The following is a 24,217-nucleotide window of genomic DNA, read 5'->3' as shown; positions in this document are numbered from 1 at the left end:
CAACTGTATACAAAAACTCCATACTAAAAACATTCAAGTAGATGAAAATTTTGACCCCAAAGTACAATTATAGGTGTCATACATTTAAAGAAATTAAACTACACAACTGTGGTCAAGCCAAATATACTTCAAGCGAAGTTATAACACTACGATGGTTACATTTTTCATGCCAGGATAAGAATACAATTAATCGATGCTAAAACAGGCTCCCTCCGTTCACAAACATAACATGTTTTAAATCCTTTTCTGAATCAAATGTATATAGACATGTTTGATGTATTTGTTCATTCATTCCAGTCCATACGTAGTCCATATTGAAATATTCAAACCATCTTAACACTAAATTATGAACGGAGGGAGTAATGCATTTTTGGTGATAAAAGTTATACAAGGATAAAACCAACGAACGTTAAAACCCTACCACATTTCGGCGGTAAATCTACGATCAAGAGACGCCACTGAGCTCCACACTCGAAAGGTGCAAAGCTCATGACAATGATCGACATCAACTAACTCTCACGTGGCGCAGCTGCTATCGCAGCCCCCCTTCTTCAAGGCCACCATCATCGCGGGGTCGCCACAGGTTGTGGTAGCGGTAGCCGAGACCTGACCAGCCGGCGACAGGGGGCGCCCCACCCTGCGGTGTTGCGGGGTGTGTCAGTGTGCGTGCCCGGAGCAATTCCCCACCGGACCCCGAGCCGACGTGGCGCGGCTGGATCGCGCAGAAGTAAGCTTCCCTTTCGCCAATCCACATCCCCCAAGTCCTCTCCTCACTTCTCCCTCCCTCCCTCCCTCCAATAATTCTCTTCTCTCCTCTCCGCCTCCGCACCACCATCGGAGAAAAGCCAGCGGGAAGGGGGGAAATCAATCCCCATGCCCCCACCCCTCGCCGGACCAGATCCCCGGCGGGCCGGCGCGGAGCCTTAGGCGGGGATGGGCGGGGAGGCCCCGGAGCCGCGGCGGCTGAGCCGCGCGCTCAGCCTGGACGGCGGCGGCGTCCCGGAGGAGGCGCTGCACCTGGTGCTCGGCTACGTGGACGACCCGCGCGACCGCGAGGCGGCCTCGCTGGCGTGCCGCCGCTGGCACCACATCGACGCGCTCACGCGGAAGCACGTCACCGTGCCCTTCTGCTACGCCGTGTCCCCGGCGCGCCTGCTCGCGCGCTTCCCGCGCCTCGAGTCGCTCGGGGTCAAGGGCAAGCCCCGCGCCGCCATGTACGGCCTCATCCCCGACGACTGGGGCGCCTACGCCCGGCCCTGGGTCGCCGAGCTCGCCGCCCCGCTCGAGTGCCTCAAGGCGCTCCACCTGCGCCGCATGGTCGTCACCGACGACGACCTCGCCGCCCTCGTCCGCGCCCGCGGCCACATGCTGCAGGAGCTCAAGCTCGACAAGTGCTCCGGCTTCTCCACCGACGCCCTCCGCCTCGTCGCCCGCTCCTGCAGGTACTGCCGCAACTTCTCTCGATTCGCTAACTCCTATCGCGCTCTGATCTGCGAGTGGGAGAAGTAACAGGCCCGAATTGGGGTTCGGGGGGTCAGGGATACAGTGACTGGATGGAGAATCCAGCTGCCGCTAGTTGATGTCCCGAAGTAGCAGGGGCAATGATAGAGCACCGGGCTAAATATCCATTTCCGTAAGTAGAAACTTGTTCTACGGCGGGGCAATGTTTACCCAAAGTAGTTCGAGATCTGGACGCCCATTATACGGTCCGTACTCTCCTAACATGAATGATGATGGTGCGACCATGGCCTTGCAGTTACAAGTGTATTTGCATGGCTGGCGTTCGTTGCCTTGTAAGCGTAGCGTATCTACCTTGTGCCTTTTGTTTACTTCATAATTTGATTGATTGAATGCTCTGCATTCCGGTTGTTGATGATGTTGCATAAGAGTCCATTTCACAGCATTTATTATCCCAAGCAATTTGCAAGAGGTCACCGAATCTGGCAGGAACAAAGTGTAAGGTAGCCGAATGCCAAAGCAATAGTGATTGACTTGACCAAAGCTCGCTCGTCTTTTACTGGAATTGTACTGTTGTACGGAATTAATATTCAAGTTGTTTCTGTTACCAGTTATACTACTGTCCTACTTAATTCTAGTATGGACAGTGTGTCAGGGTGCCTTCCTCAGTTCCTTTTTTCAAATTTGCTCTAGTTTGATAATCCTAGCATGGACAGTAGGAGTATCACGTAGTGTAACCAATTGAAGTAAGCAAATTAAACAAAACAGCTATTTATAGTCCGTCTTCATTTGTTTCTCTTCATTGCACTCCTTTATTGCATGACCACCCTGTTTTGCTTATTTTGGTGGATTGTCAGTATCATGATAAAATCACTGCACTAACGTGTTGCACGAAATTGAGCAGATCACTGAGAACTTTGTTTCTGGAAGAATGTACAATTACTGATAATGGCACTGAATGGCTCCATGACCTTGCTGCCAACAATCCTGTTCTGGTGACCTTGAACTTCTACTTGACTTACCTCAGAGTGGAGCCAGCTGACCTCGAGCTTCTCGCCAAGAATTGCAAGTCACTAATTTCGTTGAAGATTAGCGACTGCGACGTTTCAGATTTGATTGGATTTTTCCAAATAGCTACATGTTTGCAAGAATTTGCTGGAGCGGAAATCAGTGAGCAAAAGTATGGAAATGTTAAGCTTCCTTCAAAGCTTTGCTCCTTCGGACTTACCTTCATGGGGACAAATGAGATGCACATAATCTTTCCTTTTTCTGCTGTACTCAAGAAGCTGGATTTGCAGTACAGTTTTCTCACCACTGAAGATCATTGCCAGCTCATTGCAAAATGTCCAAACTTACTAGTCCTTGCGGTAATGGCGGTGCATGTACATTATGAAGATATTCAACTAGTGATCTTTTTCTATTGTAACTAACATCCTAAATGTGATTTACAGGTGAGGAATGTGATTGGGGATAGAGGACTGGGGGTTGTCGGAGACACATGCAAGAAGCTACAAAGGCTCAGAGTTGAGCGAGGGGAAGATGACCCTGGCATGCAAGAAGAGGAAGGCGGAGTTTCTCAAGTAGGCCTAACAGCCATAGCCGTAGGTTGCCGTGAGCTGGAAAACATAGCTGCCTATGTGTCTGATATCACAAATGGGGCCCTGGAATCCATCGGAACGTTCTGCAAAAATCTCCATGACTTTCGCCTTGTCCTGCTTGACAAACAAGAGACGATAACAGATTTGCCGCTGGACAACGGTGCCCGCGCGCTGCTCAGGGGCTGCACCAAGCTTCGGAGGTTCGCTCTATACCTGAGACCAGGGGGGCTTTCAGATGTAGGCCTCGGCTACATCGGGCAGCACAGTGGAACCATCCAGTACATGCTTCTGGGTAACGTCGGGCAGACGGATGGTGGATTGATCAGTTTCGCAGCCGGGTGCCGGAACCTGCGGAAGCTTGAACTGAGGAGCTGTTGCTTCAGCGAGCGGGCTTTGGCCCTCGCCATACGGCAAATGCCTTCCCTGAGGTATGTGTGGGTGCAGGGCTACAGGGCCTCTCAGACCGGCCGCGACCTCATGCTCATGGCGCGGCCCTTCTGGAACATCGAGTTTACGCCTCCCAGCACGGAGACCGCGGGCCGGCTGATGGAAGATGGGGAGCCCTGCGTTGATAGGCAAGCTCAGGTGCTGGCGTACTACTCCCTTTCTGGGAAGAGGTCCGACTACCCGCAGTCTGTTGTTCCTCTGTATCCTGCGTGACTGTAAATACATTAAGCCGGTATGGTGTCTCTCTGGGACGGCCCCTGGCTGGCCCTCTGCGCTTCTCGGGCAATAAGGATGTTTGTATGTGGGTATTGTATGGATCTGGTAGGTTTTCTAGCTGCTGTGTACTGGAATAAGAGCATTGGTATTTTTGCCTGGTACTCCTATCTAATCTTAGGAAGATGTATACTACTGTACTAAGGAACATTGTGCGAGTGCAACTGTGACACTATTGCGCTTGCTTCGCAGGCATAAGCTTGCCTGGTTTTCGCGGCCTGCCCAAGATTTTATCTGTTTGGTGAGTTTTTATTTTTGAAGCTAACCTTTTGGTGAGTTGCATGCTGCACAATCTGTCGTGCCACAAACGGCAAATATGAAACGAACTGTGGAAACAAGAGCCATGCCACAAACGGCAGATGCAAGACACCATTTTGTGGTGGAGGCGCGGCCATGTTTGGCTTCGCTACCGGTGAGCCGGCGAGGTTTCGGTCCGGTAGTTCTACGCCAAGCATATTATAATGTAACTAGAGCTGCCGTGGCTTTGGCATCACTAAGCGAAAAACGCGACAGCGATCCATGACCGACGGATGAACTATGCAGCAGCAAGAAGCCACAGTTCTGTGATTGATCAGTAGTAGCTTAGCCCAGGGAACAAGCTAGTTGGATCCGGCTTGCCTGCTCCCATCCGTGCTCCCACTTCATCCTACGGGCTGTTCTTTTTCCTTTTTCTTTTCTAATCTAATCATCTCTCCCCTGATTTTCAGGGAATGGGGCCGGGCCTTATTTTCTTTCAATCAAATTAAGCCACGTATGCAGGAGCACCGATGAGAGCATGGGAAGGGAACAGGCAAGTCTCGTCCAAGCTAGTTTGGCAGGTAGCACGTGACGGTGACAAGGATGCCCTCGTCGGCATCGCCCAAAACTCCACGTAATGCACGCACCACATGGATACGGTCGGCGTCTTCGCGTACTCCAAAGATAGAAGAATATCTATCCGGATCAGAAAGAAGAGAAAAGAATGCAACTGCATCTACCAGTCGGAGGCCATGTTACTGCTGATTCTACCGGCGCAAATCAAGAAGGTAGATGCCTTTCATCAAGCCCACCATGTGCCATAGCATCGATGAAGGAGAAGATGAATTGGTGGGACCCAGGCACCGCCACCTAATACGTGAACCAACCACAGTGACAGTACACGAATGAAATGGTTAGCTCTTGGAGCAACTCTAGTACAGTCGCCATACTTTTGGATTGCCAAAAATGCTATGCAGACGATCGTTAAATAATATTAAGACTAAATCGGACTTTGGTTAACTCAGCATCGCCAAAAACTAGTATGCGTAAATTCCTTTCAAATAGGATCCACATGTCATTGGGTCATTGACCCAATAATCCCCTATTTAGAGAACACATTCAGTTTCGTTCCTATAATCATAATAGAGATGATAATTGAATCAAGTAACAAAGCGATGAAGTTAGCCATGTAATCGGGTACATAAGGGACAGCTAGCATATTCATATAGATTGTCAATACTAGTAGACAAATGCAATCCCTAACAAAAGGGTTGCCGGCGTCGGGGAAGTAGTCGTGCGTCGTTGGAGAATAGCTCAACAGTCGCATGAGAGCACTCCCCAATAACCTGATCAGCCTTATGTTGAAACCGTCCCACCTATTAAAGAAAGACATAATGTACCGACTCGGCTCAGCTCGATCATGAAACATGACATGCGTGCGAGGCGAGGCTGCAGGGGAGGAGCACAGGTGTATGAGTTTTCTTCTCAAGCTCTTAGTGATGTGCGGAACAACCCACTTTATATATTAGTCTATCACACCCTTCAATAACGTGGCGGGGTTAAACTTTTCGCACTCCCTTGTCATGCATGAAACGATCCATATGGGCTTCTGGATTTCCTAGGAAATTGTAAAATGGACTAAAGCACAATAAGTTCCGCGACTCGTAATAGACTTGTCTTTAAACTAGTAAAGTACACGTGTATTGCAAGTAGCTTACATAACCATATTATGAGTTAATATCGATATTCCACATTATAAAAAAGTAAACATATAAGTTTGGAGTCCTACGTGCATGACGTAGATGTAGATTTAATTCTCCTAGTTTATCCTATTAAAAAAATTATTGCTATGAAATTGAAGAATGCATGGCACAATACTACATGCAACTCATGTAAAATATATCCAACACATTTGTCTTTATGTATCTCGTATTGCAATTTTGTGTACCTAGTACTGCATCTTCAAATACAAATAAAATTTGTCACCTTGAACAAAATAAATCATAAAGTACATGTGGATGGCAATTCTTTCAGAAGAAAAACCACGAGACAATTAAAGTATGGAAGAGTCTCAAAAAATGAGAAGTGTCCGTGATGTGAGGTTTGTGCATTGTAAATCATAAAAATAAATATGAATTAACTAATTCATTCAGAACAGAAAAGTTTGGACAATGAAAGTACAGAATATTCTGGAACAAAAAGACGTGTTTGTGTTTTGAGACTTGTGCATATTGCACAATCACAATGTAAAAAATATAAAAGGGCCAATTCCATTTCCCCCCTAACTTTGTCCCGAGCTCATCTTTACCCCTAAAATAAAACGGTGCTCAACTATACCCCTCTTCCGTTAGATGGCGTTATGGAAATACCCCTCCGCACCGTTTCCGTCCAGTCAAAGGAGTTTGACTGACTTCAGGACTTTTTCTGGACAAGTATGCCCCTCCTTACAAGTGGGACCTGGCCGAACAGTTATCTATCTCACTCGTCTTCTTCAACCTCCCGACGACCATAGGAGACAGGAAGGCGGCAGAGCACCGGTGATTTGGAGCTCTAGGAGGGAGGCACGACTGGGGCCCGTCCATGTGTACGTCCGCAATGTCGTCTGTAAGCTCCTCCGCAGACAGTGAGGTAAGTCGATTTGGATTTTGGGTTGACATTGGATTTGGGGATTTCTCATCTAGGGTTTCGCGGGATGGGCCGTAATATGCGCCTTTTTGGCTCGTAGGTGGACGGCTGCGGGATTGTGCAGTTCCAATCCGAGTTTTTCATTCCCAATCCAAGTTTCTACGGCCTTGAGGAGCGCTCAAAGCACCGTTGCCCGGGGCATGGGCTAATTCTCGCGCGCCGTGTTTCTTGGGGTGGAGCAAGCACAGGAAGAAGGTTTTTGGGTTGTCCACTCGATGTAATTGATCTGACCTCAAAACATCGTTTGGTACTATGTTTTCGTCGATTTATTGCAAAGTTATGAATTTCATCTTATTATGTGAACTCTGATTTCACAGCTTCCTGATGAGTGTGATTGGGTTGTTTGGATTGACCCCCCTCCCACTGAGCTAGTGGGGCAAGCTTTTGAGGAGCTCCATGGTGGCCTTGAACGTAGTTGGATCAAAGCTAGTAGGATGGAGAGGAAGGTCATGGATCTGAACAATGAAAACAAGAAAATGCAATTGAAGTTGAAAAAAAGGAATGAGCTGATGGAAACAATGGGTTTTCTCTTTGTTCTTGGCATCAGCATTGTGGCTAGTTTAGTTTCTATTTGGTCTAAGCAAGCCAATTAAGTGGCAGTGTGTGTGTTATGTTTCTGCTAGTGTGTTGAAGATGTAATGTTGGGAACTTAAGCAGATGTAATTCTATCATGGGAGCCCTTCTATCATTTGTGCACTATTGGAGCTACTTTCTCTTGGTAATGCAAAATTTGTGTTAAATTTGTCGCCAATGCTTTAATTTGGTATTGCCAGCAATGTTGCCTGGTAGTAACAAAACATGTGTGCTCCAGTGTTCAGCACAGAATGACAACAAAAGGTGCAATTTTGAGCACGTAGCAAGATATTTAGGGGCAAAAGTGAGCAATCAGATGATAGCTAGGGGCAAATATGAGCACAAATCAATAGTTCAGGGACATTTTGCAGCACATGAAACTGGAGTAGGGGTAGTTCAAGGCAATTCATTACAAAACAAGCTGGTCTTATCTAGCACACCAGCCCTTAAACAGCAGTTTGACAACATTAAGACAGCAGTTCACACTCCAGCATTACAAACCAACAGTTGTTTGACAACATCTAACATTAAGACAGCAGTACACACTCCAGCATTACAGTTTGCCCATCTTGCTCCTTGTGTTGGCTGCAGGATTAGCAGCCTTGCTCCTTGTGCTTACAGTTGGTTGCATGCCGCCTTTCGCCTTCTTCTGTGGTGAACCCCACTTTGTACCTCTTGTAGCTGGCCTTTTGAAATTCTTCCTTGGGCTGAGAAACATGAACACAATCAAGATCAGTCAGCAAAAAAATAGCTACATAATTGATGCATGTACATGCAGTACAATATATTGCATACCTAGCAAGATCAGTATCAACAGCCTTAGAGGAAGTAGCAGGTGGAGGAGAGCCAGGAGTAGCAGGAGAGCTAGTAGCAGGTGGAGGAGAACTAGCAGCAGCAGGAGAGCTAGTAGAAGTTGGAGGAGAGTTAGGAGCTTATGTTCCTTCTTCTAGAGCTTCAGTTTGGGCAGTTGCTTGAGCAGATTCTGGAGCATCTATTCCAGCATTATCAGCACCCCAATGCTCATCTTCTCCAAAGGCAGGATCAATGGACTCTTTGCAGTGGGTCCCATGGTGTCCTAGTCTTCCACAGCGAGAGCACTTCTTTCTCCTGCCTCCTAGGCCTTTTCCTTCAGACTGTGCCCTTATCCTAGTCTTCCTTGGTCTGCCAGGAGGTCTGTGCTGCACAGGTGTAGAGAGTTTAAACTCAGGGTCAACAATGTCCCACTGTTGTTTTCCCTCCATTGCAGGCAAATTTTCAGCATAAGTGAGATTGAATCTTTTAACTGAGTAAAATTCATGCACATACTGATCTATCTCACTTACTGGACCTCTCATTGAAGTAATGAAATAGAGAGCATGTATGCAAGGCTGTCCAGTAATTTGCCACTTTCTACAACTACATGTCATTGCTTGCAGATCCACAGGATACCTCCACTCCCTCTTCTCTTTGTCAATTGCAGTCACCTCTGCCTGAAATGTACTTCTCTTCACAATATTCATGTCCAAGCCCTTCTTGGACTTCAGCAGCAGCATTTTCATCACTTTAAGGACTATGATGTGCCCTACATAAGTAGCAGCAGCAATGCTCTGCCTCAGGTCAAATTTCTCCATCAAATATTGCCTGATCTTGTCAAATAGATCTACAATGTGCAATCCTTTCCATTTTCTTATCTTGGAATTAAATGACTCTGCAAGGTTATTGTTCACATAATCTAACTTGCAGAACTCATTGAAAAGTGCCCTGGCCCATATCTTGGTGTGATGCTCATCTAAATACTCTTTCACACCAGGCTTGCTATACAACTGCCTCAGATGGTAGTTATGCTTTTTACTGCTATAAGTTAGGGAACAGGGCCACAAGTTCTCATCAAAAAATTTCCCCTTAAACTTTTTGGAGAAGTTAGCAGCAAGGTGCCTCATGCACTCCCTATGCTCTACTCCTTGGAACACATCATCTACAGCTGATTCAAGTCCTTTACACGCATCAGTGTGTATGACAAGCCCTTCTGGGTGCCCTATGAGGTCCTTCAAGTGCTGGAAAAACCATGTCCAACTCTCTATGCTCTCTACCTCTAGCACACCATAAGCAACTGGAAAGATCCAGTTGTTTGCATCTATAGCACAAGCACTTACAAGTTGTCCTCTATACCTCCCATTCAGAGCAGTGGCATCTACTGCCAGATATGGCCTACACCCATCTAGAAACCCTTTCCAGCAGGCCTTAAATGACACAAAGGCTCTCCTAAAACACTCCTTGGACCTTCTCTGACCATTTTTTTCAAACTCCACTGTGTGCTTATCAATGTGAACTACACTACCAGGTGATGCCTTCTCAACCTCAGCTTTGAATGTATAAAGCAAATGAAAACTTTCAGTCCACTTACCATATATCTTGTCAATGGCCATTTGCTTACCATAGAAAACTCTCATGTATGGCAGTTCAACCCCATACTTCTTCTTCAGATCAGTTTGAAGCTGTGGCACAGAAATATTTGAATTTTCTCTGACCCAGTTCTTAACTGCATCTGCAACCCATCTGCATTTTGCTGACCTCAACCTTTGCCTTCTTGTCACACTAGGGCATGTGTGAGGATGTCTGTTAACTTTCACCTGCAATTACAATTAACAAGCAAGTCAGACAAACAAATGAGCATAGAAATTCTACAGTTGTATGTGCTGAAACAACAAATAACATGCAATTAGTATTGCTATTTTCCTCTTCTTAGTACCTGAAATAATTTGCTATTTCTCATTAAGGAGGCATGCATCCTCCACTTACACCTTGGATATGCACAGTGAACTGTCAATCTACCTGGCTCACTTTTGTCAATTTTGAACTCACTTTGTGTCTTGATTGAGAAAGTTGCTAGTGCATTTCTGCATTCTATCACATCAGAGAATATAGTTCCTTCTACCAAAGAAGGATCATCTCTGTTAAATTGCACTTCTGCCCTATCCTCATCAGAACTCTCAGAATAAGCCATGTCATAATCCTCCTCTCTCTCATCTGAATCTGTCTCTTCAAATTGAGGGGGGAGGGGATAGAATCTTGATCTTCTGGAACTGCCTCTTTCCCCTTGGGCACTTTCCCAATTAAAAATTCTGGATGCAAGATTTCATCCTCATCATCTGTGGGAACATCATCAGGAGCTTCCTCTTCTATGATAGGAGCAGCATCTGATTGTTTGCTACTGCTAGGACCAGCTCCAGTTGTTTCATGTACTGAACTAGCCTCTGAAGGTCCTGCATTCCTACCACCAGAACTACCTCTACCACCAGAACTACCTCTACCACCAGAACTTCCTCTGCTACCTGCATTTCCTCTCCCACCTGCATTTCTACCCCTCCCTCTTGTCTAGCTGCACCTAGCTTGAGAATTGTTAGCTTGTGATCTAGTAGTTCTCCTCTCAATCTCTCCTCTGCTTCTTTGTATTACATTGATTTCAATCTCTGCTGACTTACTTTCTGCATATGTTCCAAACATGATAGCTAGCTCATCATCACACTAGACAGGCACCCAAGCAGTATTTGCCATGTCCCAATACCTAATTTCAACAGCATGATATAACCCCCATGGATATTTCTCTGATATAGCACTTCTAAACTTGATAAAAGTTGATGTACAGTCAACAACCAATGGGAAAGAAAATCCCGTGCCAGATCCTTTGGTACCAGAACTGCCTAACACACTTGTTTCCATTCTACAGTTCAGATTAAACGCTCTAGCTGGGTCCATCCTATGGAAAATATTCAGAAGAAAAATCAAGTTCGTGAACAGAGCACAAGCACGGGAGCACTTGACGAAATTACCCTAAACAAGCGCGCATGCAAGAAAATGATGAGTGTGCATAGAGACATACCCTCTTGGCCCCACCCTTGTAGTCGCCGCCGTGGTCTGCAAGCTCTCTGCTCTGCAGCCCCGGCCGCTACCACGAACAGCGGCCATTCCGTCTGGTCGCCGCCGCTTCTACCACTTCTAAAGACTGACGATGAGCGGGGCAATCAGATCCACCGCCTCCGCATCTGGATCCACGAGCTCGCCCTCGGTAGCCGCCGCGACAGGGGAAATCGATGAACTAGGGTTAGGGTTTGTGTCGCGAGAGAGAACAGAAGAGAAGAGAAGGGGGGAAATGAGATGGGGTTGGAGAGATGCGTGCAGGCCCCACATGTAAGAAGGAAGGGCAAAGATCTCCAGAATAACTACCTAACGTGGTCAAAGCACTTTGACCAGACGGAAAGGGTACGGAGGGGTATTTTCATTAGCATCGGAGACGGAAGAGGGGTATAGTTGAGCACCGTTTTATTTTAGGGGTAAAGATGAGGTCGGGGCAAAGTTAGGGAGAAAAATGTAAATGTCCCCATATAAAATGCTAGACGCACAAGATTTTACTAGCTTTTACGGGTTGTTTCCAGCTAATTAACCTCCCCCCCCCCCCCGGACAGGGATCAGGTGACATGCACCTTTGCATGTCACCGTGTGACTTGCGGCCCCAATTCAAATTTAAACATTGCGAAAAAATCTGAAAAAAATCATGCATGTTCACAGCACATATTAAGATAATCCCTAAAAAATTCAGATCAAAATTCGAAACATACATCAAGAAGCAAAAAAGAGAAATCTGTCATGAATAGTTGTGAATGGTTCTCTGTATACTATTCACATATGAGTTTCTCTTTTTTGCTTCTTGATGTATGTTTCGAATTTTGATCTGAATTTTTTAGGGATTATCTTAATATGTTCTGTGAACATGCATGATTTTTTCAGATTTTTTCGCAATGTTTAAATTTGAATTTGGGCCGCAAGTCACACGGTGACATGCAAAGGTGCATGTCACCTGATCCCTGTCCCCCCCCCCCTTGAATTTTAGGGTGCTGGGCCGGTTCTCCCAACTAACATCCAATCACAAGGTGCCAAGTTGAAGTACTACATAAAATCCCCGTAATTTGCCAGTGCATGTAGCTTTACTGTAAAAGAAGTATTGGTAATTCATCTTGAAGGAAAAAAAAGGATAATTATTGTATGGAAGATTCAAAAACAAAGAAGAAGTGGTTGTATTTTGAGGTTTATTCACATTGTAAATTATTATAAAGTGAGAAAGCATGGTATCATTTAGAAGTTTTTTTATAATTAATACTATCGAAGAATCTAGAACAAAGGAGAAATGCATGTGTTTTTGGGTGTGGGTAAATGAAAGATAATTTCATTTAGAGGAAAAACAGTTTTGGAAAATTAAAGTACGGAATATTAAGAACAAAGGAGAAGTTTTTGTGTTTTAAGACGTGTGGCTTTAGCTTATGCTCAACCATATAATCTTCTAAATAGTACGTGCGGCAGAATTCGGTGGAGTGAAGATGATATCCAAAGACCAATAATGCTCGAATTTGACATCTTTGGATTTATCCAACGTTCAATATTTAAAGTTATTTGTTCACTATTTAAGTTATTTGCATACTTGTCCTACTTGGACCTGGATGAGCTAATGCAAGCAAAAAAAAATCAATATTTGCATGTAGTTTGGTTGCCCGCATGTAGGCTGCCTGCATTAGGGGAGCAATATTGGCGCGGTGTTTGCTTACATACGGGTAACTTGATTAAGAGTTAACACCTACACATGACACACAGAGTTATAGTAGAGTTCATCGGCAGTGTGCTCGGGATGGCGGCGTCAGTGTAGGCCGCGGGCGAGGAGGCCGACCGGGCGACGCTGACGGCGGCGGCGGGCACAACATGGCGTCCATTCGACAAGGTTGACAACTACGCATAACACTAGCGACGACATGGCGCTGAGGCAGAAAAAGATGGAGGAGAAATGCAGTTTGTACGCCATGGCCGCGTCAGTGTAGGAGGACGTGGAGGAGGAGGCCAAAAAGAACAACGCTGACGATGGCGCCAGTGTAGTAGGACGCGAGGGAGAAGGTCGAGAGGAACGACACCGGCGGTTTCTTCACTGTAACAAGACGTGGGAGAGAAGACAGAGAGGAACGACGACAACCCAAGTGTAGTAGGATGCGGTAGAGGAGGTTGAGAGGAACGACGACGGTGATGACACTAGTGTAACAGCACACGGGAGAGGAGGCTGAGAGGAACGGCGTCGGTGGTGATGCGAGTGTAACAGGACATGGGAGAGGAGGCCCAGATTAAGGAGTGTCATTAACATAGATCACACATATCCATATGCATGTTCCACGAGGAAAAAGTTAGATCTACTCGTCTACGACCGTCGAAATAGAAAATGTGCAACACGAAAGTTGCGTGAAACTGAAAAATGAAGCTGCTGGTCAAAAGAAATTTCAAATGGTCGACCATGCGCAACAAATTTGACAGAATTCATCCAAAATAGCTCCAAATATGTACAGGAAATTGAACATTTACGGTCGACGAAACTATGAACCGATTGAAACTATAACATCAATGTGCATCTTTTTCGTGTAGAACTTATCTCGAATCGAAGCACTGTTGTGTAAATTCAAAGGGACAAAAAAGAGATTAGAGAAGGAGCTTAGTGGAGGTAGGAGAAGAAACCAAAGCTGCATACTAGCTCGCATCCTTGCATCCCCTAGTGCAACCGGATCCACCCATGTGCGCTCGATATGGCTCAACTCAGCCTGACTCGCTAGAAACGGCCGATGCCTGAGGAGTGCTGTAAGTTTCGTGCTATGCAGGAATCAGATACAACCTGGGTAACCAAACAACCATTTTCTTCCCGTGTGGACCTGGTTAGAGTAGCTGCATGCTATCAAACGCGTCCCTAAAGGCCGACACTCGTCGGGCTCCATGTTTTTAGTGTGGACGTGCACTCAATATATTTTCTATTTTATATTTTGTAAAAATACCGGTGTACAAAAGAAATAGAAAATCAAGAGAGAGAGAGGGGAGAAAGATAGGCTAAGAGCATCTACAACCGGACTTGGCATCCGGCCACTCAAACACCCGCAGACGGGCCGCGGGCATTGATCGAACACCCCTCATATTTGCCATTCTGCATCCGCATATCTCATATCCGGCGCCTTATATCTATACTACCCATGCACACGTTGATCTATCCTACGTGATCAAACGACAGGACAACAAAATTGAGCTGCAAAGGAACAAGATCAGCTGCAAACGGACATACCATACTTCACCACATCCAAAAGATCATAGTTCGTCCACGGACAAGTTCATAAACTTCTACTACTAAAAACGATATAAACATTGAGGAGGAGGGGGCCTGAATCACCACTTCCTCGCCGGACCTTTGCCCTTCCTGTCGTCGGCGTAGCTGTAGGCGTCCGCAGCTGGTGGTGGGTCTTGGTCGTCGGACGACGAGGTGCAGCTGTTTCTGCCGTCGGAGTCGGAGAGGACGATGAGCCCCTTCATCTGACGGACCGCCCTGTCCTGCTCCTGCTTCGGCCTTGCCATCCGAGCCTTCTTTGCCGATGCCTCCTTCGCCTCGCGCTCCGACTGCTCAATAGCCAGCCGGAGCGCCTTGGCGTTCTTCTGTCGAAGGAGGCGAGCGTCCGTCTCCGCCGTCGTGAGGGATCGATGGTACCCAGGCGAGGAGACGCACATCCTCGTCGGCGTCCGGCTCCATCCAGCGGCGGCGCGCGTACTCCTCTGCCGCCTCCCTCTCCCGTGCACGCTGCCTCTCGTGGCGCGCGGCGTGCCTTCGACTCCGGAGTGTGCATGCGGGCCGGAGGCGCGGGCACAAGTACCCAGCGCTGGCCGCATGCAGGAGCGGCCGACGGGGAAAGGAGACGACGTGGGGCCAACGCGGACTGTGCTGACCGGGCGTCGCTGCGCGCGCCGGGAGGGTCCAGTTTCGGCGTCCGTGCTGCGCCGGCGCGGGAGGTGCGGTGACGCTCCAGATCCGGAGCTGCCGCCAGTCTCCACCTTGGACCGCTTCAGTGCAATGCGGAGGGCCATCTCCTCCTTGTAGTTGAGCTCCGAGCCGGAGTCGCCGCCGGAGTTGCTCATCGTGGTGGATCGGATCGGAATCGGAGAGGGAGAGGAGTGGACGGAGCGAGAGAGGGAGAGAGTGAGCTAGGGTTTGAGCTCGCCGCCCGGATTGGGATTTTTTGTGGGGTCCGTGGTGGGTCTTGTCAGGCGGATGCTTCCCACATCCGCCCTATATTTGGGCTGGATATGAGGGGTGCCGGTCTGTCCGGACGTTTGTCCGCAGTTTGAGAGGTCTGGTTGGGTCGATTTTTTGTGACACGTCACTGACCGAACGGCCTGTCCGGGCCTTTGAGTCGGGTATGAGAGGCCCGGTTGTAGATGCTCTAATGCAACGCCATGCGCCCTCTGCTTGTGTACAATAGTTTAGATAAAAGCCTCAATCCAAGATTGTAGCCTGTTTATGCTTTCTCTTTGCTCTGTGAACTAGCAAGCTCATTTCTTCATTGAACTTCTACATCTGTACAGACCTGAATGAAGTTCTTTGAAAATGAAGCAGGGTAAATATATGTCCAACTGACCGAGACAAAAAAGATACAGAAGTACACAATAAAGAGATGATCTCTTGTTTCCAGAGTAGATAAGCCACCATAACACATGTGTAGTGTAGTTCAGAAAAAAAAATGGAAATCTTCTCTTCCTTGTTTGGTGCGTTGCTGTGGAAAATGGTTGTCCTATATCAAAGGAAAAATGGAATCGAAACGATGCAACTTGTTGGGATTCCTGAGCACTGCATTTTGTATACCCTTTCTTTTGATAAAAAACAAGCATATGCCAAGAGACCATTTTCCCCAAATGCAAAAGGCCCTCCATTTTATTTCCTTTTTTCTTGTGAGTGGGCCCTCCATTTCTTTGTATGTAAATACATTTGGAATAAGCTTCACAAAGCACTACGGATGGTCAATGGTTTACAGTTGCACTTTCTCCTTATATTCTGCATACCGTAGTGGGTACTTTCATGAGATCCAAAGGGACTTCTTTTCGAGTTTTTTGGTGATATCCAGATATCGCTTTGAAAGATTCCTGATGTTAATATCCATGGTATTATCTATATTTATATATGCTCAAGCTAATGCTTGTTGCGTTGTAAAAAGGAGTTTGTTGATAGTAAGATTAGTACGATAGCTGGAACATATTCTCTGGGGTACATAAGCTGCGGTCATTTAACAGCCAATGCGTTGGTATGATTATTCATTTATATATGAGATGACACCACAGAACGACAAGGGCCTCAGTTGGACAATAGAATCTCAATGTGGCGACAGTTGGTCGTGGGGTTATTTGGACGTATCTCCCATATAAACATGTTGACTACATATATGGTGGTGTTCACTAGTGCCATATTGCTTATCTTGGTAGGAATCCGAGCGCGACTATATGGTTGCAGGTAAAACCTTAAGCCGTGATCCATTTCTTTATTAGTGTGTCTTCTTACAAAATGTATGATTTGGCCAAGGAAACTGCAACTCTTTTAGTAACAAGTATTGCAGAAATCACCTGGCTAAGGCATCATTTTTCACGGGTTTGATAACCTAGGGTTGCTCCAGGTAAAAAGAAAACTATCTACTCCAAAACCGGATCAAAGATAATCAAGGACGCCTCGCGTGGCTCCGGTGCCCTTTCAAAGCTTCCTGATATGAAACTTATAGGTGTAATTTTTCCTTTTTTTCTGCCCCCAAAAAATGATTCTCTAAAATAGTTAAAAAAGTAGAAAACATTAATTGGCTCTGAGCACTGAATTAATATGTTAGTTCAGAAAAATAATAATAAAATGATGGTGATATTATGCGATTATGATATAACAGTAGCATGAAACAAGCAAAAATTATGTATCATCGAGCGATCAGTGTCTTGTTATCAGTGACAGAGGATGATGTTCCGTCTGTGCTGGTGAGCCTCGTGGTTCGGCAGATGGCAGCCATGGGGGCGGTCTTCTTTCCGATGCGGGGCAAGCCGTGGTAGTGGTGGACTGGTGGTGGTGGATCCTCGTCTGTTGCTAGGCTCATGCGTCGGATCCATGTCCAAGTTCTATGGCGTTTCTGATCAGTGGTCTATCCGCGTGCTCTCAGTTAGCCCGCCCTTTGGTTACATCAGATCCATGTGGGGTTGGGGTTGCCCTTTGTGGCGCTATTCCTTCTGACTACGGAGGCGACTCCCACATGTGGTGAGGGTGCTCCATGCGGGAGTGCTCTACAAGCGTGCCTCTGCCTTGTGATGCCGTCTCCTGTCGGTGGCGCACATGCGTCATGGTGTCGTGTCGACCGCGCATGACCTTTCAGCCACACCAGTGACACATGTGGTGTCGTGACGTAGTGAGCGTGTTGCCTTTCCATACGTCGACGGAGGAGTGTCGCGGTTGGGTCTCGGCTGACCGAAGCAGTTTGATTACACCATCGATGCAGCGTCGTGGTTGGCTCTCGGGTGATCGTCCGTCTGATTTACACCGACGATGCTTCCCGCTAGGTTGTCTCTCCTGCTATCATGTCCTGTTGGCTCTACCTTCTGGTCGTTGTGCTTGGGTCGTGATGGGTTTTTCTCGTGAATCAACTGTCTTTAAAGGTTCTCAGAGTGACCCCTTGTTTTCTTCCCTCTGTGCGTGCGTGCGTGCGTGTGTTTCTTTTGTCTTTTCTCCTGCAATCCACGTGAGCTCTGGTTCATTTGAACATCTCTTATAGAGGCTGCAATGCCTCATAGGCAACTACAAATGAAAAATATCCGCATACGGATTTACTCTCTGTGACCATTAAAAAAAGAGAGTTTGCTTGCAATACTTATTCAGAATTTTTTTCAAAATGGAAAAATTCGGCGTCGGACTCAGGCCAGCACAGCGCACACACGAGAGAATATCATACGGAAACCAGTTGCGGTAAAAACAAATGATTTTTTTAAAGTTTAAAAAAATTCTAGAAAAATTAGTATGCTAAGGTGTTACTCTATTAACACATGAAATTCCAGGTTCAAATAGGTGTTAACATAACAAACTTAATGTTTTTTTTGCGGTTGATAACAAAACAAATTTAATGTTAGCTCGAGAAACGATCTTATTTGTGGGGCGAAGGGAGTAATAAATAGTTGTGGAACAGTAAATGTCACTATTCATTTTTTTTTCATATATCTCTTGTAATGAATTTGTGTTTGAACTTGAGATTTCACATGCTAATTGAATATCACCCTCTTAACATAACTTTTTTAAAACTTTCGAACGTGGTCTTTGTATTATCATTGCAACTTTTTATTTGGCAACATTAACATTGCAACTTGGTTTCCGCCAAATATTCTCTCCTGGAAAGGCCCGTGCATTTGAAACCTGCTATCTGTAAGTGGCGCGAGTGACAGTGAGACAGTGAGCCTCGTTTTCCTCGCCAGCCCGATCTATCTCCTCTTCTCCCACAGTCCACTCGACTCGCCTCTGCTTGTCCGCATGGCGGCGGCGCAAGGCGAGCGGCCGCTGTACAAGGACGCGTCGGCGCCGGTGGAGGCTCGGGTGCGCGACCTGCTGGGCCGCATGACGCTGCGGGAGAAGGCGGCCCAGATGGCCCAGATCGAGCGCACCGTCGTGTCGCCCCGCGCCCTCGCGGAGCTCGCCGCCGGCAGCGTCCTCAACGCCGGCGGCAGCGCTCCCCGCGACCGCGCCTCCCCGGCCGACTGGGCCCGCATGGTCGACGACATGCAGCGCCTCGCCCTCTCCTCCCGACTCGCCGTCCCCATCCTCTACGGCACCGACGCCGTCCACGGCCACAACAACGTCTTCGGCGCCACCGTCTTCCCCCACAACGTCGGCCTCGGAGCCTCCAGGTACCCACTCACTCACCTCTCGCTATATATGACACCCGTTGACCACGCCGCCGCACTCGCCGCGCTCTGTTTTAGGCCTCCTTTGGATAAAAAAGAGGAGTTTACGAACCGCACCCACTTGACTTCCTTCCTTCCAGGGATGCGGAGCTCGTGCGGAAGATCGGCGAGGCGACGGCGCTCGAGGTCCGCGCCACCGGCATCCACTGGGCCTTCGCACCCTGCGTCGCCGTGAGTAAAAATTCAAAGAGTACAAAAAAAGCATCCGAATCAACCGGTGGTGTCTGTTTGGGGTCTCCTTGATGTGCGTTTGGTCTGGTGGGCGGTGTACAGGTTTGTAGGGATCCGAGGTGGGGGAGATGCTACGAGAGCTACAGCGAGGATCCGGAGATCGTGCGCTCGTTGACCATGATTGTCACCGGCCTGCAGGGCCAGCCACCAGCAGACCACCCTCACGGTTACCCGTTCCTCGCTTCGGTTAGGTATTCCAGTGGTGATATTGTAATTTCCGTACATTGCCCACAGCCCGTTTGTTGAAATGGGTCTGTGTGATTTGCAGGGACAATGTGCTTGCTTGCGCCAAGCATTTCGTAGGGGATGGTGGCACTTACAAGGGGATCAATGAGGGGAACGCCATTTGCTCGCCAGACGATTTGGAGAGGATCCATACCAAACCATACCCTGATTGTATAGCTCAAGGGGTGGCGACAGTCATGGCATCCTACTCTCAATGGAATGGGGAGCCGTTACATGCCAGCCGCCATTTGCTCACAGATGTTCTAAAGGGCAAGTTAGGCTTCGAGGTAGTAGAGCCTATGGTGTTTGATTGGTGTATTCATGCAAACCTCGGCTCTGAATAGTAAGAATGATTTTGTGAACATGACATCATGTGTTTCAGGGGTTTGTGGTGTCTGACTGGGAGGGTATTGACAGGCTTTGTGAGCCTCGAGGGTCTGATTATCGCTATTGCGTCGCGCAATCAGTTAATGCTGGAATGGATATGGTATTGGTTATCAAGTAGTCATTTAAGATATATTCTAAAGCAACTGGTTCTTTTGCATTTGCTGATCAGTCTATACAGATTATGATACCTCACAGATTTGAGAAATTCTTGGAAGATCTTGTGTTCTTGGTGGAGACAGGGGAGATATCAATGTCACGGATTGATGATGCTGTTGAGAGGATTCTAAGGGTTAAGTTCATATCTGGAGTGTTTGAGCATCCATTTTCAGATCCGTCTCTACTAGATGTAGTTGGTTGTAAGGTAGCATGCATGTTTGCGTACCTATGTTTCCGCTGTTACTGTGAAATTGTTAGATTTGTTCTTCTGTTTCTATCGTCTCACATATTGGTGAGTGGTGACCATATACCATGTGCTAAATTGTTTACCTTTCAGGAGCATCGGCTGCTGGCACGTGAGGCTGTTCGAAAGTCTTTGGTACTTCTGAAAAATGGCAAGAAGCAGAGTGAAACTTTCCTTCCATTGGCAAAAAATGCAAAAAGAATACTCGTTGCAGGGACACATGCTGACAATATTGGATATCAGTGCGGTGGGTGGACAATAGCTTGGCATGGAGACAGTGGGAAGATAACCCTTGGTAAGCAAAAACTCAGCTTTGCAGGAATATGCCGGGATGATTTTATTTGTTTGAGGAACCACTTACCAATGCCTTGGTACTGAAGAAGCTGCTGATCCTCAGAAATTCTATTTTTTTTTGTGTCCGCTCCTTGGAGATTCTAACCACTAAGTAGTTATGCCATATTTTTAACTGCCGTGATGCCTATAAATGTGAAATTATTGCTTCTAAGTTAAAATATATTATGGTTGTTTTAATTTTTAGACTATAAAGGCATTGCCTGGTTTGTACTGAAAGTCAATAAATAAATAAAAGAGATACTTGGATACTAATTTACCATTTGAGAGCCAAACAAATGCTTAGAGTTTCCACAGTGCAAGCTACCATGAACAGTTACTAGCCAATCTGTTAGAGTACGTAATGGGCCTAATGGGCCCGTTAGTCTTAGGGTTAATTAGAGATAAGAGTCGCTTGCTTAGGGGTCAAGTAAGCCTTGCTTGGGAGTCAAGTAAACCTCTCTATATAAAGAGAGGGGATGTATCAATCTAATCAAGCAAGAATTAAGAAGGAAATCCCTTCCCTCTTGCCCGGCCGTGGGCAGAAAGGCCCCCGGCCGGCCCTCTCGCGCCCTCCTTCTAGCAGCGCCATAACAATTTGGTATCAGGTAGCTCAGTTCCGGTCATGTCTTCGTCGCCGCCCACCCCGTCGCTTCCGCTGCCGACCGTCACCACCGCGCCGCTGGCCATCTACACCGCGCCGCTGCCCTCCCCGTCCGCGCCGCTGGTCGCATCCTCCGGCGCCGCTACCGCCCAGATGCCAGCGCCCTCCACCGCACCACCGTCTACACCCCGGAGGAGATCACCGGGGTCCTCAATGGCCTCGTCACAGCCGTCCAGGGGATCCGGCTATACCTGGCCAGCCCCTACGGGCCGCCGCCGCCCCTGCTGTTGACCGCCACCGCCGGGCCGCCGGCCCTGCCGTGGTACTCGCCGCATCCAGGGGCCTCCGCGGCATTCGCTGGGACGCTGTTGCCCCAGCTGCAGCTGCTGCCCGCCGCCCCCCCGTAGTGGCCGGCGCCGGCTTCCCGCGCGCCTCCAGCGCCCATCGCCGCCCCGCGCCGCCGTGGCTGCCGTGGCAGCCGCCGCACCAGGCGGCCTTCGCCGCGCTCGCCGGGCCACTGCAGCAGCCACTGCAGCTGCCATCCATCGCCACCACCGCCCAGCCCTGGCTGCAGTGGCAGCCGCCGCTCCTGGCGGCCTCCGCCGCGCCCGGCGCTCCGCCGCAGCAGCCGCTGCAGCTGCAGCAGCCACCGCCGGTCAACTCCGGCCCCGCATCGACCGCGCCGGCGGGAGTCCCGCTCCACCAAGTCCAGTCCCCGCCGTCGCCGTCACCGCTTCCGTCTTGGATCGCTACCCGCCACGTGTCGGCGGCGGTGAGGCTACTGCGCGCGGCCTCCTAGCGCGTCAGCGTGTGCGGGAGATGCGTGGTGTGCAGCTGCCGCTCCTCCAAGTTGCCCTTCGCTGCGCAAAGGACCTTGATCTCATCCGCTGCGCCGGGGATCTTGGGCATGCGGTTTCCCCCACGGGCAGCGGGCCTGCTGTTTTCCCCGCGGGCAGCGACCTCAAAGTCTGCGACATCGGCGGTTGGGGGGGCGCACCCCTCCTCGTCATTCTCCATCGCAAGCCCTCCACTCTTCCCTGTGCGGTGCAGACCAATAGTCGTCCGACAGGAAGAAGGCATGGTGTCACCGACAGCAGCGCACCACGTAGCACCACTGCATTCCGTCACCGGCCGCCGCGATGGCGCCTTTGCTGGTCACTCTTGCGACCACTTCCAGGTGGTCCTACACATGCACTCCTTTTGTCTAGATGGTGTCCATGGGATCCAGGTGGTTGTACACGTGCACGTCCGACGTGCGGATGGTGTCCACTTTTTGTTAAGGGATCCAAAATAAAGCGTCCCGGTCCATTTCAGGTTGAGAATAATAAAACAAGCCGAGATGTAAAAGGCTTGTTTTTAGGTGTTAGGTTTGTGTTGCGTCGACTCATGGTTATAAGTTGGTTAGGCTGCAGCTTGAGGACAAGCTGCATGTCCAGGTGGGGTGTAGTGTTAGAGTACGTAATGGGCCTAATGGGCCCGTTAGTCTTAGGGTTAATTAGAGATAAGAGTCGCTTGTTTAGGGGTCAAGTAAGCCTTGCTTGAGAGTCAAGTAAACCTCTTTATATAAAGAGAGGAGATGTATCAATCTAATCAAGCAAGAATTAAGAAGGAAATCCCTTCCCTCTTGCCCGGCCGTGGGCAGAAAGGCCCCCGGCCGGCCCTCTCGCGCCCTCCTTCTAGCAGCGCCATAACACAATCATTACTGAACTAACCAATTCTGGGGAAAATTATGTTCAGCCACAATTGCTCCTTAACATGCGGATAGCACAAATTTTTTGTTTTAGCCATGCATCACCGCTTTTGATTAAATTTGTTTATTCTATTTATATAAAAAAAGAGTTTTAGTTTCATCAGTACAAGCAGTATAAAATCTGCACCCTGGACCATATTTTGTTAAGAAACATCTATTTATGCTATCTAAACCGACAGGTACAAGTATATTGGAGGCCATACAAGAATCCGTCGGTGTGGAAACTGAAGTTGTGTATGAAGAATGCCCAACAGAGGCTATTATTGAAAGCGGAGAATTTTCTTATGCTATTGTTGCGGTTGGTGAGGTTCCTTATGCTGAAGGGTTGGGAGATAGAACTGACCTTAGTATCCCATTTAATGGTTCAGACCTGATTACTCGTGTTGCTAGTAAAGTCCCTACTCTAGTGGTTGTTGTATCTGGAAGGCCCTTGGTTATTGAACCGCAAGTTCTGGAGAAGATAGATGCTCTAGTTGCTGCCTGGCTACCTGGAAGTGAGGGCATGGGAATTACTGATTGCCTCTTTGGAGATCATGATTTCGTGGGTAAATTGCCTGTATCGTGGTTTAGGTCTTCTGATCAACTGCCTATAAATGTTGGAGATGCTAACTATGATCCCTTATTCCCTTTTGGATATGGGTTGAAAATGTTCAGAAGTGATGAAGGTTTAGCATAACTTCATCATTGATCTGGTTATAAATTTGAATCATTACAATAATGTTACATATATGTTGTAAAAGAGAAAGATGTCTTGCTGCAAATAATGGGTTGTGCAAAAGAGAATTAATGTCTTGTTGCAAATTATGGTACTGGGTTATGTAAAAGAGAATTTATGTCTTGTTGCAAATTATGGTGTATGTAAGGTGTACAAGCCCTAATTTCTTGTATTCTTATATATGAGTTATTCCTTCAATTACCAAATGATAAATATTACTTGATTTTCCTTCGGTTTTGTCGAACCTATTTACTTGACTGATTGGTTTTGGTTTGCTGTTGCTATTTTTGCACCAAAGGAAGCTACAATAGGATGATCAGAAATAATTTTCATTCTGAATGTTGCTGAGCATTTAGCTGCAAAAGAGAATTGGTTGATTCTTGTCAACTTACTGTGTCAGTATATCGTCGGAGGAAAGTTCAGTGTGATATTTGGAGACTGGACTGCTGATGTTGTCCATAGAATAATCAGAAACAACTGTCATTCTGAATGTTTTTCAGCTCTTAGCTGAACCCAT

General features: G+C 47.6%; 3 protein-coding genes across 3 annotated transcripts; 2 read left to right on the top strand and 1 right to left on the bottom strand.

Moving 5' to 3' along the window:
• Positions 1-579: 579 nt before the first annotated feature.
• On the top strand, positions 580-4,002 carry LOC109740323 (coronatine-insensitive protein homolog 1b). Its single transcript, XM_020299367.4, has 3 exons — positions 580-1,442; positions 2,363-2,825; positions 2,910-4,002. The coding sequence occupies exons 1-3, from the start codon at positions 934-936 to the stop codon at positions 3,714-3,716; spliced, it is 1,779 nt and encodes a 592-aa protein (XP_020154956.1). The 5' UTR covers positions 580-933; the 3' UTR covers positions 3,717-4,002.
• A 4,201-nt stretch (positions 4,003-8,203) lies between these two features.
• LOC109740308 (uncharacterized) lies at positions 8,204-10,254 on the bottom strand. The gene is made up of 2 exons (XM_020299349.1): positions 10,000-10,254; positions 8,204-9,880 (listed from the first exon to the last, which is right to left on the bottom strand). The coding sequence occupies exons 1-2, from the start codon at positions 10,252-10,254 to the stop codon at positions 8,204-8,206; spliced, it is 1,932 nt and encodes a 643-aa protein (XP_020154938.1).
• An 8,286-nt stretch (positions 10,255-18,540) lies between these two features.
• On the top strand, positions 18,541-23,863 carry LOC109740315 (uncharacterized). The gene is made up of 8 exons (XM_020299357.4): positions 18,541-19,001; positions 19,139-19,229; positions 19,332-19,480; positions 19,558-19,801; positions 19,897-20,001; positions 20,080-20,262; positions 20,395-20,596; positions 23,165-23,863. Exons 1-8 carry the CDS (start codon positions 18,628-18,630, stop codon positions 23,659-23,661), a joined length of 1,845 nt encoding a protein of 614 aa, XP_020154946.1. The 5' UTR covers positions 18,541-18,627; the 3' UTR covers positions 23,662-23,863.
• Positions 23,864-24,217: the final 354 nt, after the last annotated feature.

Source organism: Aegilops tauschii, chromosome 1 (assembly GCF_002575655.3).
Source record: "Aegilops tauschii subsp. strangulata cultivar AL8/78 chromosome 1, Aet v6.0, whole genome shotgun sequence".
NCBI lineage: Eukaryota > Viridiplantae > Streptophyta > Magnoliopsida > Poales > Poaceae > Aegilops > Aegilops tauschii.
The sequence above is the reverse complement of the archived record's forward strand: the minus strand, read 5'-3'. Positions and strand labels throughout refer to the sequence as shown.